This window comes from Chinchilla lanigera, unplaced genomic scaffold (assembly GCF_000276665.1).
Source record: "Chinchilla lanigera isolate Chin_1 unplaced genomic scaffold, ChiLan1.0 scaffold00092, whole genome shotgun sequence".
Classification (NCBI taxonomy): Eukaryota; Metazoa; Chordata; class Mammalia; order Rodentia; family Chinchillidae; genus Chinchilla; species Chinchilla lanigera.
Genome location: NW_004955493.1, coordinates 7,597,608 through 7,614,732, shown reverse-complemented (window position 1 = coordinate 7,614,732; position 17,125 = coordinate 7,597,608). Strand labels below are relative to the sequence as shown.

The 17,125-nt window shown below is 48.3% G+C and overlaps 3 protein-coding genes across 7 annotated transcripts in view; all 3 read right to left on the bottom strand.

Moving 5' to 3' along the window:
- Phkg2 (phosphorylase kinase, gamma 2 (testis)) overlaps positions 1-2,482 on the bottom strand; it is a 10,236-nt gene extending 7,754 nt beyond the window's left edge. Inside the window, exons 1-2 of one of the 3 annotated variants that reach the window (XM_013504763.1) lie at positions 2,393-2,482; positions 1,971-2,083 (exon numbers count right to left, since the gene is read on the bottom strand). In XM_013504763.1, coding sequence (XP_013360217.1) covers positions 1,971-2,065 — 95 coding nt within the window. In that variant the 5' untranslated portion in view covers positions 2,066-2,083; positions 2,393-2,482. Of the gene's footprint in view, positions 1-1,697; positions 1,787-1,970; positions 2,084-2,392 lie in introns of those variants that run through there. The other 2 variants (XM_005405269.2, XM_013504764.1) reach the window with 2 other exon arrangements.
- A 4,740-nt stretch (positions 2,483-7,222) lies between these two features.
- On the bottom strand, positions 7,223-11,299 carry Tmem265 (transmembrane protein 265). 2 transcript variants are annotated; one of them, XM_013504768.1, is made up of 3 exons: positions 11,218-11,299; positions 10,140-10,310; positions 7,223-7,706 (listed from the first exon to the last, which is right to left on the bottom strand). In XM_013504768.1, exons 2-3 carry the CDS (start codon positions 10,305-10,307, stop codon positions 7,545-7,547), a joined length of 330 nt encoding a protein of 109 aa, XP_013360222.1. In that variant the 5' UTR covers positions 10,308-10,310; positions 11,218-11,299; the 3' UTR covers positions 7,223-7,544. The 2 variants fall into 2 exon arrangements, with proteins under 2 accessions (XP_013360222.1, XP_013360223.1); XM_013504769.1 differs by lacking the exon at positions 11,218-11,299 and adding an exon at positions 10,439-10,514.
- Positions 11,300-12,172: 873 nt separating this feature from the next.
- Positions 12,173-17,125, bottom strand: part of Srcap (Snf2-related CREBBP activator protein) — a 47,837-nt gene continuing 42,884 nt past the window's right edge. For both annotated transcript variants that reach the window (XM_005405272.2, XM_005405271.2), the window contains exons 32-34: positions 15,181-15,375; positions 14,976-15,059; positions 12,173-14,867 (exon numbers count right to left, since the gene is read on the bottom strand). In XM_005405272.2, the coding sequence (XP_005405329.1) occupies positions 12,198-14,867; positions 14,976-15,059; positions 15,181-15,375 (2,949 nt within the window). In that variant the 3' untranslated portion in view covers positions 12,173-12,197. The remainder of the gene's footprint in view (positions 14,868-14,975; positions 15,060-15,180; positions 15,376-17,125) is intronic.

Below are 17,125 nucleotides of genomic sequence, written 5' to 3'. Positions count from 1 at the left end.
TGGGCTCCCTTTTTTCCCAATACGCCATCTCCTCTGTAATCTCTCTCTAGTCCTAGGACCTTTGAACACCTACTCCATGCAAACATGTTCTACTATCCTGTCTCAACCCGTGATTTCTGTCCAGAATTCCCCATTTCCACTGCCTTACTGACATGTCCACGTAATATCTAAATGGTGCCTGGTCAAATCTAACAGTCATACCCCTGTCTGTTTTCCTGGCCTTAGCATTTGACACGGCAGAGTCTGACAATCTTGTAGGAGCATATTCTTCTTGTGTTTTAGTTTTTAGTTCACAGACAGTATCTTTTTAGTCTCCTTTGCTGGCTCCTTCTGTAACTGATCCATAAATAGTTATATGCCCCAGGGCTAAGCCTATACCCCATTCATTTCTCTGTACTCTCTCCCCAGCCACTACTATATGCTGGTGCCTCCCAAATTTATAGCTCTCACGCAGCTCAAGAAATCAACAGATTTCTGACCAGTCTCTAAGCTTTCATTCTTACCCCTTTCCTCTCCACTCTCTACACAAAAGGCACAAAGACCTTCTTTAAAAATGTATTAAGAAGCCAGGCCCGGGGCCGGGGCTATAGCTCAGCGGCACAAGTGCCTGCCTGGTAAACGCAAAGTCCTGAGTTCAAGTCCCACCACCAAAAAAAAAGAGTACCCATGTGCTGAGTATTTAGCATGTGCTGAGAAGTGTTCTAAAGGTATATTAAGACATTCCATTCTCAAAGCAACCTACAAGGTAGGTTCTATTTTTATTGTCAGTTAACTACAGCACAAAAAAGATTAAGTTCCATGTTCCCAAGTCACAGAAATAAATATATATCACATCATGTCACCATGTTTGAAACCACCCATTTTACTTCAAGAACATTTAAATTCCTTTTAATGGCCTAAGCCCTAGATCTAACCCCTATTCATTTCTCCAAGTTAGTTTCTTTCACTGTTTCCCACTCTTAGTGGATTCTAGCCACAGGCTGCAGTTTCTGTACCCACTGTCCCTCTGCTAAGAACACAGTATATCCTGCCTCAGCTCATGACCCAGTCATTCTCTCCTTTTATTTATTTATTTATTTTTGTCTTTTTTAGACAGGGTCTTGGTATACAGTTCAGACTGGCCTTGAGCTCATTTTGTAGCCCAGGCTGGTCTCAAACTCACAAAGATCTTCCTGCCTCAGCCTCCCGAGTGCTCGGATTACAGGCGTGTGCCACCACGCCCGGCTGACCCAGTCATTCTCATCCTTCAAAACCACAGCTCAGTGTTATAGTACTTGCTTACCACACACAAGACTCTGGGATTCATTCCCCAAACACCTAGTTCTTCAGAGGTTTCCCAGGCCTCCCCGCCTCCATTACCCTGACCTGCTTTCTCCTTAGTGCTATATCTTGTTTTTGCTTATTGTCTGTTGTTGGCATAGGAGGACAGAAATCCTATGGGTTTCTGCCACCCCTCAGTAGGAGGGCACAGCATACCCAGTACAGTGTGCACGCTTAGGAAACTTTTGTTGAATAAACGTTACCTGCCACGGACTCACAAATGTAGCCTTCCTTCCGGTCTCCACACCCTGAACCCCTATTTATACTTGAAGACCGAGCCAAACATCACAGCTCCTGGGAAGCTGTTTTCAAGGACCCCAAGGCACAGTATATAGATCCCTATCTATCCAGTCTACCATCTTTTTCTGCCACTTCACCTGAAGTACCTCCAGGCCACAGACATCTTTTCTACCTTTCCCACGGGTAGCTTTGTGTCTGGCACACAGTTGGTGCTTCAACCTTCTTCCTGGAATACATAAACGAATAATTCGTAGAAAGATGGGGGTTCACCCAGAACACACGTCTGGTCAGTCACCGAGTGTTCTGCACGGACCACTGACCTTGCCCATCTATCCAGCCCTCAGAGGTAACCATGCGTCCTGGCTAGGTGCCCAGCTCTCCGCAGTTCCTTGCCCTGGCTGTGGCCTCACCTGCCAATGACGTCCTTAGGGTCGTACTTCTGGTAGAACTCCTTGGCCGCGGCCCAGTCGGGCAGCTCATCCTCCGGTCCCACGTCCAGTGTCATTCTGAGTGAGGTGGGGGCCTGTGAGGAGGAAATAGAGGGCAATGAGGGCAGAGAGGCCCACAGAGACTGAGACAAGCATCGCGACTGCCGGAGGCGCAAACCCTGCGGCTGGGGCGCCAGGGTCCTGGGGGATGGGATCGGGGTAGGGGAAGGATCGGGACTAGGGAGACCCTAAGGGGAGGAGGGATGACAGGATAGGGAGGGGGACAGGAGAGGGGGAAGGAAAATGTCAGGAAAAGGGGAAAGCGGCACAAGGGCAAGCGGCTGTTACGGCGCAGGCGCACTTGGAGGTACGGGGGTGGGGTGCAGGGTCTCGTGCAGGCTCACCCGCCCGGGCGGAAAGTCACGGTAGGGTTGATGCGAGGCCTCGAGGCAGCCGGCTTTGCTTTTTCAGTCCCTTGCTTTTTCTCTGGTGCCGGAGACGACCTCCGGATCCGCCCCTATCCCTTCAACCAATGGTCTGCATCGCCGGAAGACTGACGTTCAGAAACCCTTCTGATTGGAGACAAATAGTCCAATAGGAAGCCAAGAGAGTCCCCGCGGTTGAAGTGGGCGTGCAGCTCGACGGGATCAAAAACCGCGAACCTAGGGTGGAGCTTCAGTTACAACCAATGAACGTATGTCATTTGCCGCAGAGGGCGGCACCTGCGTCAAGGGTGTTAGACGCCTAAAATCGAATCCGGAAATTAGGTTTACCGGAAGTAGGAAAGCGGGCAGCCGGGAGTCGCACTTTTGGGGTAGAGCCCCGCTCCCTGCCCCACTGCCCCCTGTCTCTTTCCAGCATGTTTTTCTGTTTGTTGTTGTTGTTTTTTTTTCCCCGGTACCGGGAATCAAACTCACGACCTCGCGCTTGCCAGGCAGGCGCTGCCGCTGAGCTAAATCCCCAACCCCCCAGCATGTTTATCTGAATTCGAGTCTTTTTATCTATTAGCTGCTTGGTCCAAAAATCCCCCTTTGTGCGGTGGACTCGTGCTCCCTAGGGAGCATGCAGTGGGGCACGCTTGGTACTTCGCTGTGGATTTATTTTTTGTTTGGTTTTTGGTTTTTGGTTTTTCTCCGGTACCGGGAACCGAACTCACGACCTTGCGCTTGCCAGGCAGGCGCTTTTTGCCGCTGAGCTAAATCCCCAGCCCCTCGCTGTGGATTTATATGGCTAGAAGCCTCCTGTCCTGTGGCCGCTGACTTCTCTTGACTGTTTTTCCAGCCATAGTGCGTACCATCTAGAATTATACTCTCCCAACTTTTTTCATTTTCTCAATCTTAAACACACACGCACACCAAAGCCTTGGGACTCTATCAAGCTCAGCCAGCTGTAAGCCCACTAGATTTTAGATTCACAGGAGTGATTTCAAAACTGAGTCAGTCCTGACTGTTCAGCTTGATCATACAAGACATACTTGAGTATCCGAGACCTAGGCTCTGGGCTAATAGCAATGAAAAAACAACACACCCTTGTAGAGATTGTTCCAGCAAAAGAGGAACAGAATGACCCAGTATTTCAAATGCTACCATTATCTTAGAAATGTCCCTTTGGGATCACAATCACATAAAGGGAGAGAAATGAATCCATGTAAATTTTTATGGAGTTCTTGGGCTTTATAGTAATACAAAGAGAAGAAACGCAAAGAAATTTTGGAAGATTTGTTTGGTAGTATAATGGAATAATTATCCTAAAACAGTAAAGATTAATGTAGTTGTGCCGGGCGTGGTGGCGCACGCCTATAATCCCAGCATGCGGGAGGCTGAGGCAGGAGGATCGTTGCGAGTTCGAGACCAGCCTGGGCTACAAAGTGAGCTCAAGGCCAGCCTGAACTGCATATCGAGACCCTGTCTCAAAAAGGCAAAAAAAAAAAAAAAGATTAATGTAGTTGGGAGCTAAGGTTCTAACTGGGAATATAGAATCTGGAACAGGGAAAGAAAAGGATGGACCCTATGACTGACTGAAATTGGAGGAATAATTAAAAACATTTAAAATGAATACAATTTTATTATTTTCTAGCTCTGAACACTGAAAGGACCTAGAAACAATAACCCATTTGAATGAAACACCTAGTATCTATTTTTGTTTTTTTTCAGACAGGGTCTCGCTAGTAGTTCAGGCTGGCTTTGACCACTATGTAGCCCAGGCTGGCCTCCAACTCGCAGCGATCCTCCTGCCTCAGCCTCCTGAGTGCAAAGATTATAAGCGTACACCACCATACCCCATTAGATACTGACTTTTAAGTAACAGTCCCCAACAAAAGAAAACACGGCCCTTGGGGAAAATGGGCAATGCCTAGGCTGCAGGAGGGAAGGTACAGGATGAGTCGGAAGCAATTACTGCTGAAAATAACTAAGGAATGAATTTTTAAAAAGGTTATATCATGTACAGGTACAAATTCTCTATGGTGAATGTGATCTTTATGTACATCTGAAATGTACCAATAAAAATCTAGTTAAAAAACAAACAACAAAAATTGAATGAATGAGTACTTATCAAAGAGAACAGGAACGAGGCTTGAGGGTTTCCACTAGTCAAAATCAGAGGCAAATATAATGAGACAAGGTTCATGAGGGAGCTTTCTGACTGTTCCAAATGTTGTTTACCTAGATGGTGACTACTCAGGTGTACTGACTAAAAAAAAAAAAAAAAAAAAAAAAACCTTATCAAAACTGCATATTTAAGATCTGTATAAATTACACCTAGCAGAACTTGTTTTTTTTTTTTTAATACTGGGGATTGAACCCCGCAAAATAGGGTTTTTTTAATATTGGGGATTGAACTCAAAAAAATAGGGTTTTGCTAAATTGTCCAGGCTGGGCTCAAACTTACTACCTTTCTGCCTCAGCCTTCGAGAGTGCCAAGATTACAGGTATGGACCACCATTCCTGGCTTGAACAGAACGTATTTTAAGATAATGACAGTATTATATATAACCACCAAACTAAAACAGAAACTCAGACCATATGGATCCTAAAAGTTGTAACTAAGAGAAGAAAAAGAAACATCTATTGTTTTGCAGTGATGGTGATGGAACCCAGGGCCTTGCACACTGATAGGCAACACTGTACCACTGAACTGTATCCCCAGGCCCAGATTTTCTGTACAGTAGAAAGAAATTTAGAAAGAATGACTTAGGTGGGAAGCTGAGGCTAAAAGATTGCAAGTTCATGGCCAACCTGAGCAGTTGAGTGAAACCATGTCTCACAATAAAAGTAAACAACACCGGGCATGGTGGCGCATGCCTGTAATCCCAGCACTCGGAAGGCTGAGGCAGGAGGATCATTGCAATTTTTTTTGTTTTGCTTTTTTTTCCCGTACCAGGAATCGAACTCACAACCTTGTGCTTGCCAGGCAGGCGCTGTGCTGCTGAGCTAAATCCCCAGCCCAGGTCATTGCAAATTAGAGACCAGCCTGGGCTACAAAGTGAGTTCAAGGCCAGCTTGAACTGCATAGTGAGACCTTGTCTCAACATGCCCCTCAAGCTGGGTGTGGTGGTGCACGCCCGTAATCCCAGCACTCGGGAGGCTGAGGCAGGAGGATCATTGCAAATTTGAGGCCAGCCTGGGCTACAAAGTGAGCTCAAGGTCAGGCTGAACTGCATAGCAAGACCCTGTCTCAAAAAGACAAAACAAAACACACACAAACCCAGAAAAAAATCACTGGTGAAACTGAATGGTGGAGCATGTCAGCAATGGTGGTGCTGCAATCCCAGCACTTGGGAGGTAAGTTCAAGGCCAGCTATGGCAAGGCCCTTTCAGAAAACCAAACAACAAACATAAGGAATCTGGTGAAAATTCACTGAAAAAGTTTATATAGATTCCTTTTTAATTACAAAGAAAACACAAAGATCATTACCTTGGAAAAATATGACACTACATTAACTAAATTGTTGCTATTACTACCAGTAAGACAAACCAACATTCATATGCCTTCTGATGTTAAGCGGCATTGCTTCAGAAACATCATGAAAGACAAAAAAGAATGAGGAACTGTCAAAAAACTGAAGTAGACTAAAGAGGTATGACAACTAAATACAGTGAAGATTCTAAACCAGAACCAGACCCTAAAACAGGAAAGATTGCTATAGAATGTTACCAAGCTCAGCAGCACAGCGCCTGCCTAGCAAGCGTGAGGTCCTGAGTTCAATTCCCAGTACAAAAAAAAAAAACCACATTACCACGTTACCAAGCCAACTGTGGCGGTACACAACACCAGTAATACCAGCAACTCAGAAAGTTGAAGCAGGAACACTTTAAGTTCAAAGTCAGCCTGAGCAACCAGCTGTGGTTAGAGCACTGGCCTAGTGTGCATGAGACCCTGGGTCAATCCCCAGTATTTTCCTTTCCAGAGCATTTTGGAACATTGAAAACAGCCACCATGTGCTTCTAATACTCTTTTTAGTGTACACATCTCTAATTCCTTTAGGTGCTCTGCTCAATTATGATGAGGTAACCATAATTCCCAGGGCACAGGTACACAAATATCTAAATCGGGGCATGGTGGCGCGTGCCTGTAATCCCAATACTCTGGGAGGCTGAGGCAGGCAGATTCCAAGTTCAAGCCCAGGGGCTGGGGATTTAGTTCAGCGGCACAGTGCCTGCCTGGCAAGTGCGAGGTTGTCAGTTTGATTCCCAGTACTGGAAAAAAACTAAAAAATAAATTTAAAAAAAAATCACAAGTTCAAGCCCATTTTGGGCAAGTCAGTGACTTAATTAGACCGTCTCAAAATACAGAATAAAAAAAGAGCTATAGATAGAGCACAACAAGGGTCTGGATTCAATCCAGGTTTGCCATGTACTAGCTTTGTGACCTTAGGCAAATCTGTGCCCATTTCTTCAACTATAAAAGAAGAACATACCACTGAGTCCCTGTGGGGACTGATGGCAAAATACAAAGGACTTAGAACACAGCCTGGCGTAAGTATTCAAGTAAATAGCAGCTTCTGTTACTAAACTTCCTCTCCAGCCTCAGGGTTTCTGCTGATATATAAGGAGAAGTTGTGGGTTTTTCCAAAATGAGAAACTTTCAGAAGAAGAAAAATAAATTGTTTCCCCTCTTATGGAGCTGGAAGTGAAGCCAGAGACTAGCAGCTTCTGCCATCAGTCAGATATCCAGTCTGGCCCTCACCAAAGACTCGGGAAAGCAGGAAGAGAATAATTAATTAGACAGGAGCATTTCAACACCAAAAGAGGTTTTTATTATAAAACAAATTCTAATAAAACTAGGCCTGGTCTTCAGCCCCCTTCTCTGGGTGGAGGCCCCTAGGATGGAGTGGTGTAGGACAGAGGGAAGGTGGAGGGCATTGAAACAGCCAGCTGATCGCCCCTCCCCAGTCTTAGCTCTTGTTATAAAAGGCTAGAAGAGCTCTTCCAAGGGCCCTTAAGAGAGGCCCCATCCTTCCAGCCAGGAAGGACCATTGCTGTCCCCAGAACTTAGCAATGTTGCACTGTTGGATCCAGCATGTCTCAGCTGACTCTCGGCACAGGCCACCCAGGGTCACTCAGCCTGAGCGATGGTGTAGGAAAGCAGCCACAGCAGCACAGGGGACAGAATGAGGACAGCAAGCCAGACAGCAAAGCTGGCCAGGATGAGCCTCCGGGACCGGGCCCCCCAGTGCACTGCCTCCTCGAATCGGCCTGCCTTATGTCGCTCTTCTGCCTGTGGAGGCAGGTTCTCGGTTAGGTTTTCCCCCCACTTCTGCCCCCGAAGTACCCAGTGCCCCAGTCCACTCCCCCATTCATCACAGCTCAAAACTTCATGCCCATTTTGCCTTCCTGTCTTGTTTCTCATGCCTCATCTGCAAAATAACGTCTTACTGTTTTGTTTTTGAGGCAAGGTCTTACTATATAGTTTAGGCTGGCCTTGGCAATCCTCCTGCCTCGGCCTCCCAAGGGCTGAGATTACAGGAGTGCCACACTATACCCAGCAAGGTACCCATTTTTACCCTACTTTTCAAGTGGCCACAGCTCACAAAATGACACATAAGGACCTGGGCATGGTGGCACATGCCTATAATCGTAGCACATGGAAGGCTAAGGCAGGAGGATTACCACCAATTCAAGGCCATCCTGGGCTCCATAGTAAGTTGAAGACTAGCCTAGACTACACAGCAAGACCTTGTCTCAAAACAAAAATATCATACATAAGAAAATCCTTTATAATCTTATTCCCTATTCTTTACTACTCATCCCAGATTCACACAGGCAGGCAAAGGTTGTTTTTTTTGTTTTTGTTTTTTGTTTTTTGTACTGGAAATCGAACTCAGAATCTTTTGCTTGCCAGGCAGGCGCTTATGCCACTGAGCTATATCCCCAGCCCATCCCAGATTCACTCAGAAAACAGTTTTTTTTAAAAAAAAAAACAGGGTCTCACTATGTTGTTCAGGCTAGCCACGATCTCCTGGTTGATCCTCCTGCTTTAGCCTCTCAAGTGCCACCACACCCAGCACAACATGGAAATGAGTTATTTTTGATTCATGTTTAGTCAGAGCCCATAGTCATAGCTCAGTGGGCATCACTTTCTCACCACTAGAGATCCTTTTTATGATTTTGCCCTAGTGAAAGCCAGAGAGATTTTTGGTTTTGAGACAGGGTCTCACTACGCAGTTCAGGCTGGCTTTAAACTCAGCAATCCTCCTGCTTCAGCTTCCTGAGTGCTGACATTACAGGTGCGTGCCAACTCGCCCAGTTTAAAAGCAAGAAGTTCATATAGTGAAGAGATATTTATGAATTATTTTTTTCTTTTTGGTTGGACTGGGATGGAATCCATGGCACGCTTATTTTGCCACTGAACTACACCTAGCCCTGAAAGAGTTTGTTAAAAACATGTCTCAGGTCAGCTGAGGTGGCTGGCACACACCTGCAAGCCCAGCACTTTCGAGGCTGGGGCAGGAGGATCACTGTGAGTTCAAGGCCAATCTTTGTTACAAAATGAGAGTTCAAGGCCAGCCTGAACTACACAGTGAGACCCTGTATCAAAACAAACAAAAATATATCTATGGGTGAGAAAATTCCAGCATGTCTAAATTAGCCTGAGTAGTCTTTCAAAAAGTACATATATGTGCTGGGTATGCCGCTTAGCCATAGCACACTTCCCTAGTAAGACCCCAGTTCAATTCCTAGCACCTCAAAAAAAAAAAAGGCATGTACGTGCAACAGAAGCCCTCTGGAAGACCCCACTGCTTCTTCCAGGCTGTGGGGTTTTTCTGTTTGTTTTTTGGATACCAGGAATCAAACTCAGGATCTTGCACTTGCCAGACAGGCACTGCACCACTGAGCTATATCCCTGGCTTTTTTGTTTTTTAAAACAGGATCTCACTGTGTAATTTAGGCTGGCCTTAAACTCACTATGTAGCTCAGGCTGGCCTCAAACTCACTGGGGATCCTCCTGCCTTGGCCTCCCAGGAGCTGGGATTACAGGCATGTGCCATCACAACTTGCTCTTCCAGACTCTTAAAAGTATGCTCTTATCATTGCTCAGCCGCCTCCAGCCTTGCCCCTTCTGATTCACCCTCCACGTAGGCCTTGACAGTAGATTTTTCGGAAACACACATCCGACCATATCACACACACACACACCCTGCAAAAACTTTTAATTCCCTAGTGCTTTCAAGATAAAGTCAAAATTGCTATGCATAGAATTAGAGGCCCTCTGCAATCTGGACCTTCTGGCTTCATCTCAATAAACCAGTCATGCTGAATAGTCCAGGTCTTAGTACACACTGGCCTTTTCCTCTAATGTCCTTTCACCCTTATTCACAAATCCTTTAAGATTACTTTCCTGTCATCTCACCCAGGACGCCGTTATCAATTGCCTATACTATCAGAGCACACATCTCTCCCACTCTCCTGAGTACCCCATGCTTCCTCTATCCTGATACTGATAAACTGTATCCTACTAGTAATTATTTTCACTGCCAACTCTTTCATAGACTGAGTCCTCTGACAGGAGGAACCTACCTTACTCCTTGCAGTAGGCCCTGAGATAAGCACTGATAGTGTTTAGTAACTGTTCCCTCAGTGTAGCCAAGTCAGACACTCAAGGTCATTGCCTTACACCCAACCCCACTCCCATAGAAACTGCATTCCTCACCTTGATGGCAAACACAAGGGCCATGACTCCCAGGCAAGAGCAGCCACAGATAATGCTAGTAGCTGCCAAGCAGCGGAGGCGGAGCCTGCAGCAGCGGATGGGGGATGGAGAATGAGCAGCTGCCATGTTGCTCAACACAATCTCCACTGCCTTCTCCTCGTCCTCCATCACCTGTGGGCGATACAGTCACGGTACTTGTAAACCCAACAAATGAGCCCTTGACCTGGCTTGCTGACTCCACCCCTCTCAGAGCCTGATATTGTCATAGCCTCGCTCAACTGTCAGGAATGCTGCCTTACTTGGAAATTCCTCCAGTGATTCGGAACAGGAAAGAAAATACGTGGCTAGAATCCTTTTCTTTCATCTTAAATTCTGATTCTATAGGCAAGCAAATGTATACCTATTACAGTTTTGAAAAGTGCAACTGAGAAGCAGGAGAAAATCTTAAACACGGGTCATAAGGTTCCCTGAAATTCCCCTAGAGGCTGAGTATTAAGGATCAATGAGTAGGACCCTACATCCTGCAACCCACTCCAATAAGCAACCGTATCACATGAAAACATCAGTTGTTGTGACAGAGAAAAGGGAAAAGTGCACATGTAAACCCTTTCTTACAGCTGACGAAATCAAACATCAGGAAGACCTTACTTCTCCAAGCTGGGGCCTTTTCTATGTTGACTCCGTGCCATCCACTCTCTACAGACCACACAAAACATTCAAAATCCAGATGACCACATGACCCTCACAGAAACCCGCATGACGCCCTCATTTCTCATCTATTTCTCAGGCCCTCTAAACTTCGGTACCAAACCACCTTTCCACCCTCACATCCAACCATTCCACTACAGCTAGATAAAATCAACTCCTGTCATTCCCTGAAAACAAGTGAGACAGGAAGGGTACAAGAAGCAAAACAAGCAGAGTGCAAAGAACGATGTGTGCCACAAAGCTGTAGGGAGTTAAGTATGAGGAAAAAAACTCAGATGAGAAAAACAGACATAGTCAGCAAGGCAAGAACCCAAAGACAGGGCCCAGGGGTCAAGGACAAAAAAATGTAAACACGAACAGGGGCTCTTACCTGGCTACAGGCCTTGAGGAACTGAGTTTCCGCTCCTGCCTCAGGTTTGATTTGGCTCAGGTGGAGATGGAGCTGACTCAGGGCTCCAAGCCCAGAGGTGGGGCCCAGCGGCCAGCCATCATCTGAAGAGCCCCAGGAGCTGGGAAGGGGGTGTGGCTGACTCAAACCAGTTTGGCTAGATGGAGGAGAGGGGAGGGCCACAGGATGAAGCTAGTTGTAGGTAGGATGCCTTTCTTCTGGACAAAGGAAAGGAAGCACTTGAGCAAGTGTTGGTTAAAAGAAGGAAAAAGGCTGAGGCACTGGAAAGCTCTGAGGGAGATCAGGAACCAAAGCAACACACGCAGGGAGAGGACAACATATCTGAATGACTTACAACTAAGATTTGAGAGAAACGAACCCTACCAGCAGATCAGATTTGCCAGTCTTCCCTCTTCTTGAGGGTGGAGGTTTCTGCCACAAAGGTATACAATCCAGGATTAGAGATCAGGTACGAGGGTCTTTGCAAGAGGAAGGGGAGAATACCGATGCCCAAGTTCCCACCCAACCCTCCACACCAGAAAATCAGAAGCTTCCTTACTCGGATGCTTGTACAGAAACTAAGTTTATTATTTTTTTCTCCTTAAAAAAAAAAAAAAAAAAAAAGAAAAAAAACTCATTGTAGAGAAGCCCCTCCCCTTTCCCCTAAGGGTATGGGGCTATGAAAGATAGCTGGGGAATCAAGTACAAGGGGGTGGGACAAAGACTATCTTGCCACCCTTAACACTGCCCAGCCACGTGGGTGGAAGGGAAGGAGGATTGTGATGAGCCCCATTTCCATTACAACCAGTTGCCTATCCCCTACTTTGGTGGAAAGGGAGAAGGCCCTTACGTCTCCCTGGAGGCTTTCCCCCTCAAGACTTCAAGTAGTGGTTAACAGAGTCAGGCCTGGTCATAGAGGGAGAGTGGCCATGGTGGAAAGCCTAGGTGGAGGGGCAGCCCACTCACGTCTTGGCCTTCCGGCCTCTGTGACTAACGGTAGGGCCAGACAAGTGGGGAGGGGCACTGCTGCGCAGGATGCGTTGGTCCCCTTGGTTGGTGGTCCCAACGAGCCTGCGGGGGCCAGGCCGGCGGCGTAGGGTTCCGTCACCTTCCTCTTCCTCACCTGAGGCTTCAGCCTCAGACTCTTCTACTGAACCCTCAGGCCCTAGGGGACTTGGGGGTTGTGTTCGGCCCCGTTTTGCCAACCCAGAACCTCCAACTGGGGCCCCTGCCCGTTTGCGAGGCACCTTTTCAGTCTCTAGTGGGGGCACTAAAGACCCTGGGCGTAGGCGGGTTGAGCGCAGTTTTGGGGCTAATGAGACCACAGGAGGTGTCAATTCTAACCCGCCTGGCCCACTATCTGCTACATCCAGATCATCTTGAATTACAGCCACCACCATGGACCCTTCATTCTTTCGTCCCCGCATTCCCTCTGCTTCAAGTCGCAGGCGAGCCAGGCGGGTGAGGGGGCGGCTTCCATCCTCATCAGAAGAGCTACCCTCACTTTCCCCTTGGCCCTGGGGTTGCCGCCGCCTCCCCAATCCACAGCTCTCAAGGACAGAAGAGCTGTCGCGGTCCAATACAGGGAGCTGGCTGGCCCGAGGAGATGGTGGATTCTTGGGAGGTCGGCCCCGCTTTCGCTTGGGTGGGGACATTGAAATGGTGACCGTGGTGACAGTGTTGGCGACAGGAGCAGTAGGACAGGGTAGCAGTGGTAGGGGTGGTGGCAGTGGTGGTTGTGGGAGCTGCTGTGTCCGGCTCTCTAAACTGCCATCCCCTGGAGAGGAAATGGTCCCAGAGATGGGCAAATCTCGTGCCTTGGGGGGCCGCCCACGCCTTCTTTTCTCCACAGGTGACAGGATGATGGGCTCTGGTCTGTGAACTGGTGGGGGTCCAGGAGGCTGGGATTCAGGAACAAGCTGAGGCTGCAGGATAGGTTCTGCAACAATTAGGGTCTCAGCCCCAGGGACTGGCTCAGTCCCATTGGTTTTTCCTTTAGAGGTCGATGAAGGTGCCTCATCCAGCCCTCGCCCAGCATCTGCTGGAGACCTGTTCTTCTTTGGGGGCCTCCCCCTCCGACGTTTCACAGCAGGTGGAGAGATAGCAAGCAGTGCTCCTTCTCCGTTCTCTGGGCTGCCCCTTCCAACGACCCCCAGCTCAATGTGACGCCGAGCTACGAAGGGCTGAGTTGGGATGGGCAGTGAGGACGAGGGAGCAGCTTCACTGGGCCCACTGTTGGGAGGAGAGGACTCTGGCCCGGACATGCTGCGGGTAGATGGGCTTCCTGGGCTGGCACTGACCTCAGAGACCCCAGGCACTAAGGTGCTGACAGTTCCCCGCTGTTGACGCCGCCGCCTCACAAGTTCCTTTTCCTCCACCACAGTTACTAGCCGTCCTGGCAGCTTTCGAAGCACTTTGGGGCCTGGAGGTTGCCCTGGTCCACCAGCCCCCTGACCCCTAATTTCTACATCAGCACTGGTGCGACGCCGAGGGGGCCGGGCAGGGGAAGGACCCTCAGGAGAGGAAGTGTCTGAAGATGAGGTTGATGGAACTGTGATTTCAGCTGTGGCAAGTTCTTGTGGTTTCTCTGGGCTGGAGGTTAGGGTCTGAACCTCTACCAACTCTTCCAAGTTCCTATTAGCCTCCTGGAGTGGCTCATCAGATGGTAGTGAAGGTGGGAGCTCCAGCCCATTGCTCTCACTCAAACCTGTGGACAGTTCCTCATGATCCAGCACTGTGATGGACCCCTCAGTAAGGTCTCCTAGCTCTTGCTCCTGACCATTGGGGATGCTGCCAGCCTCTGGGGTTGGGCTAGGTGCAGAAGGGAGGAGAGGAAGGTTCTTCTCTGACACAGGCAGGATCTCAACAGCAACTGGCAACAGATCCTTAGGGGGTATAAGAGTAAGCGGGGAAGTCTCAGAACTGGTCATACCAGCCATCTCCAGGGGCTCCGTAGATGCCAAGGCTTGTGCACAAAGTTCTGCTTCAGGCCCCAAGCCCAATGAGAGGTTAGTAACTGGGGAAGAGATGGGCACAGAAGGTGAATCAAGCAGAAGAGGAGAAGGAGGAGTTAAGAGAGAAGTCTGGGCTGGTGGTGGGGTATGAGGTGGTGGTGGAGGGGTACAGGCAGCAGGAGGGGTACAGGCAGGAGAAGAACATGAAAGAGGAACCTGCGGGGGCGGCGGGGGAGATGGTGAGATATGGACAGGAAGAACAGTTACTGGATTTGGGGCTGAAATGGGAATCGAAACAGGGATTGGGGCAGGAACTGGGGCAGGAACTATAGCAGGAGCTGAAGCCTGAGCAGGCCGAGGCCTAGGTGCTGGCCTGGGAACCCGTTCCTTGGCAGGACTACAGCGGGGGGGAGTGGAAGTGCTGCGGGTATGATGGGTGGAAGTGACAGGAGTGTGATTTGTCCCTTGAGTCTCGGCCCGGGCTCCACGAAGACGCTCACTGACACGAGTCCCCAGCCTCTCAGGGGCCTTGACCTTCCTGTTGCGCCGGTGGCTGCCTCCACTAGACCCACAAGAGATCTCATCCCCAGCCCCAGGCCCTTCTTCCTCTTCTTGGGGTAGGCGGAACACCTCCTCCTTGGCTTGGTCCAGGTCTTTCCGGGCAGCTTCCACTTGTTCCTACCAACAACACATTCCCCAAGGGCGGTCAGCAGGAGGGCGCGCACAGCAGAGTGAGTAACGAATAGCAGCATTCTACTACCAACCGCACACCCCAGAAATACTCACTTCTGCTTGTTTGAGCTCCTCTCGGCTCACTTCTTCCAGAGAAGCTTCCAGGAATTTCATGGCGTATCGCTCAATGGGGGTCAGCTACAGACAGACACAGAGATTATGAACTAAGGATCTGGTGTCCAGGACCCCAAATGGGTCTTAAGCCCAGGGGGAAATGTTATAAAGGATGAAGGCAAAAGCCAGTGGTTCCAACGCTGACCTGTTCCACAAGGGCAGCAATTTCCTGCTCAGCCCGGGACATCTCCTCATCATCAGCTCCAACCCGACTGGCCTCCTCTCCCTCACCAACAGTAAAGCCATCATTCTCATTAAATTCTGCAAGTTCAGCCACTTGTTCAGCCTTGGCCTGGGTGGCTGCACGAATATCTTCTTCATCCTCTGCCCGACACAATGCCTAGATTGTACAGGACAGAAAATAAAAGTATTTAAGGAACTTTACATCCTGTGATTTGAATCTGGCAAAAATATGGGGCCAAATTTACATAAAACCAGGTTTGCAAGAGAACAACCTATTCTAGGAGCCCAAACTAACCAAAACAATTCAGCGGTCCACACAGTACGGAATGGATCTCTCTCTCACTCCCATTCCCACTAGGGACAAAAGGCTGCTTTACAAATCCCTGGCTTTACTTCCTTCCATTACAGTTAGCCTTAGTTTGCTTCTTCCTTCTGTTCCTCCTTCTTCCTTCTGTCTCCTTCTCTCCCTCTCTCCCTTCCTTCCTTTCTTTTGGTGGTCCTGGGGATTGAACTCAGAGACTTGTGCATGCTAGGTTAAGTTCTCCACCACTGAGCTATATCCCCAACCTTAGCCTTAGCTTCTCAAAAAAAAAAAAAAAATCAAGCTTTTTTGTACTGGAGATTGAACCTAGGCCTTTGCACTGTTATATCCCCAGCTCCACTCCACCCCCTTTTTTAAACACAGGACCCCACTAAACTGCCTAGGCTGAGTTCACATTTGCAACTCTTCTGCCTGACCCTTCCAGAGTGCTAGGATTACAGGCATACACCATCACACCCAGCATGTATTTGCTTTTGTGCCGAGATGCCGCATTAGTCTTATCTGATCTTTCCTTGAGATGAGTATCAAAGGAACTCACATTGAATCCACTAAGAGAAGCATCCTACAGCATGCCCAGCAACAAAAAGGCACTCAGTAGAGAGGATGCTCCATCCTATGGTTCTTAAATACCTCTACATCTGGAGAATTTTGAAAACACATATCCAGATCAAATACTCAAAAATTATGATTCAGTTGACTTTGAGATGGAATCAGGAAATTAATCCTTTGAACAACCTTTCCAAGTGATTCTATTATACTTCAGTATTTGGAAAACTGTTTCATATCATAAGGCACTTTTTTTTGTGGTGCTGGGACTTGAACTCAGAATCTTCACACTGGCTAATATCCTCAGCCCATTTTTAAATTTTGAGACAGAATATTGCTAAGTCTCTAAGTCCAGGCTGTGTTTGAACTTGTAATCCTCCCAACTCAGATTTCCAGAGTGCTAGGATTATAGGCCTGCACCACCAAGGCCACCTACCAGGAACTTTTTACATGTATCACATCACTTAATCCTAAAAGTTCTATTTTCTCATTAGCATTTCAGAAATACAGAATGTAAAGCTCAGAAGGTGAACACATCTGTAATTTGGCTTAACAAACACAAATTATTAAGAAGCACTGCTGTTGAAGCTGGAGGACTGCTTGAACCCAACAGTTCAAAACCAGCCTGGCACGCTTCCTGCCTGGTAGGCGCCCGGAAGGAGGGGCCCAGGCGCACAGGGAGCCATGGGCAGGAGCGCCGGCTCGCTCCCTGCCTCGTAAGTGCCCAGAGGGAGGGCCCCCGGTGCAGGGGGAGCCACGCAGCAGCGACGTGGCGGCGCTGCTCAATTGAGAACTACCATGATACAGAGAAACAATGACACAATTGGCCCACCATGCAGCGGCTGCAGATGCCCACCCACAGACATGTGTGAATCATTCAAACATGGAGAAACCCCAGGGAATACATGCCATACAACGGGCCACTCTTGCTCCTGCCATTGAGAACCAGAAAGGTCCAGAGTCAGCAGAGGAGCAGCTGCTGAACAAGGACTTGGAGAACATGAGAATGCAGACTAAGCCCGAGGAGTCAAGAGGTCCT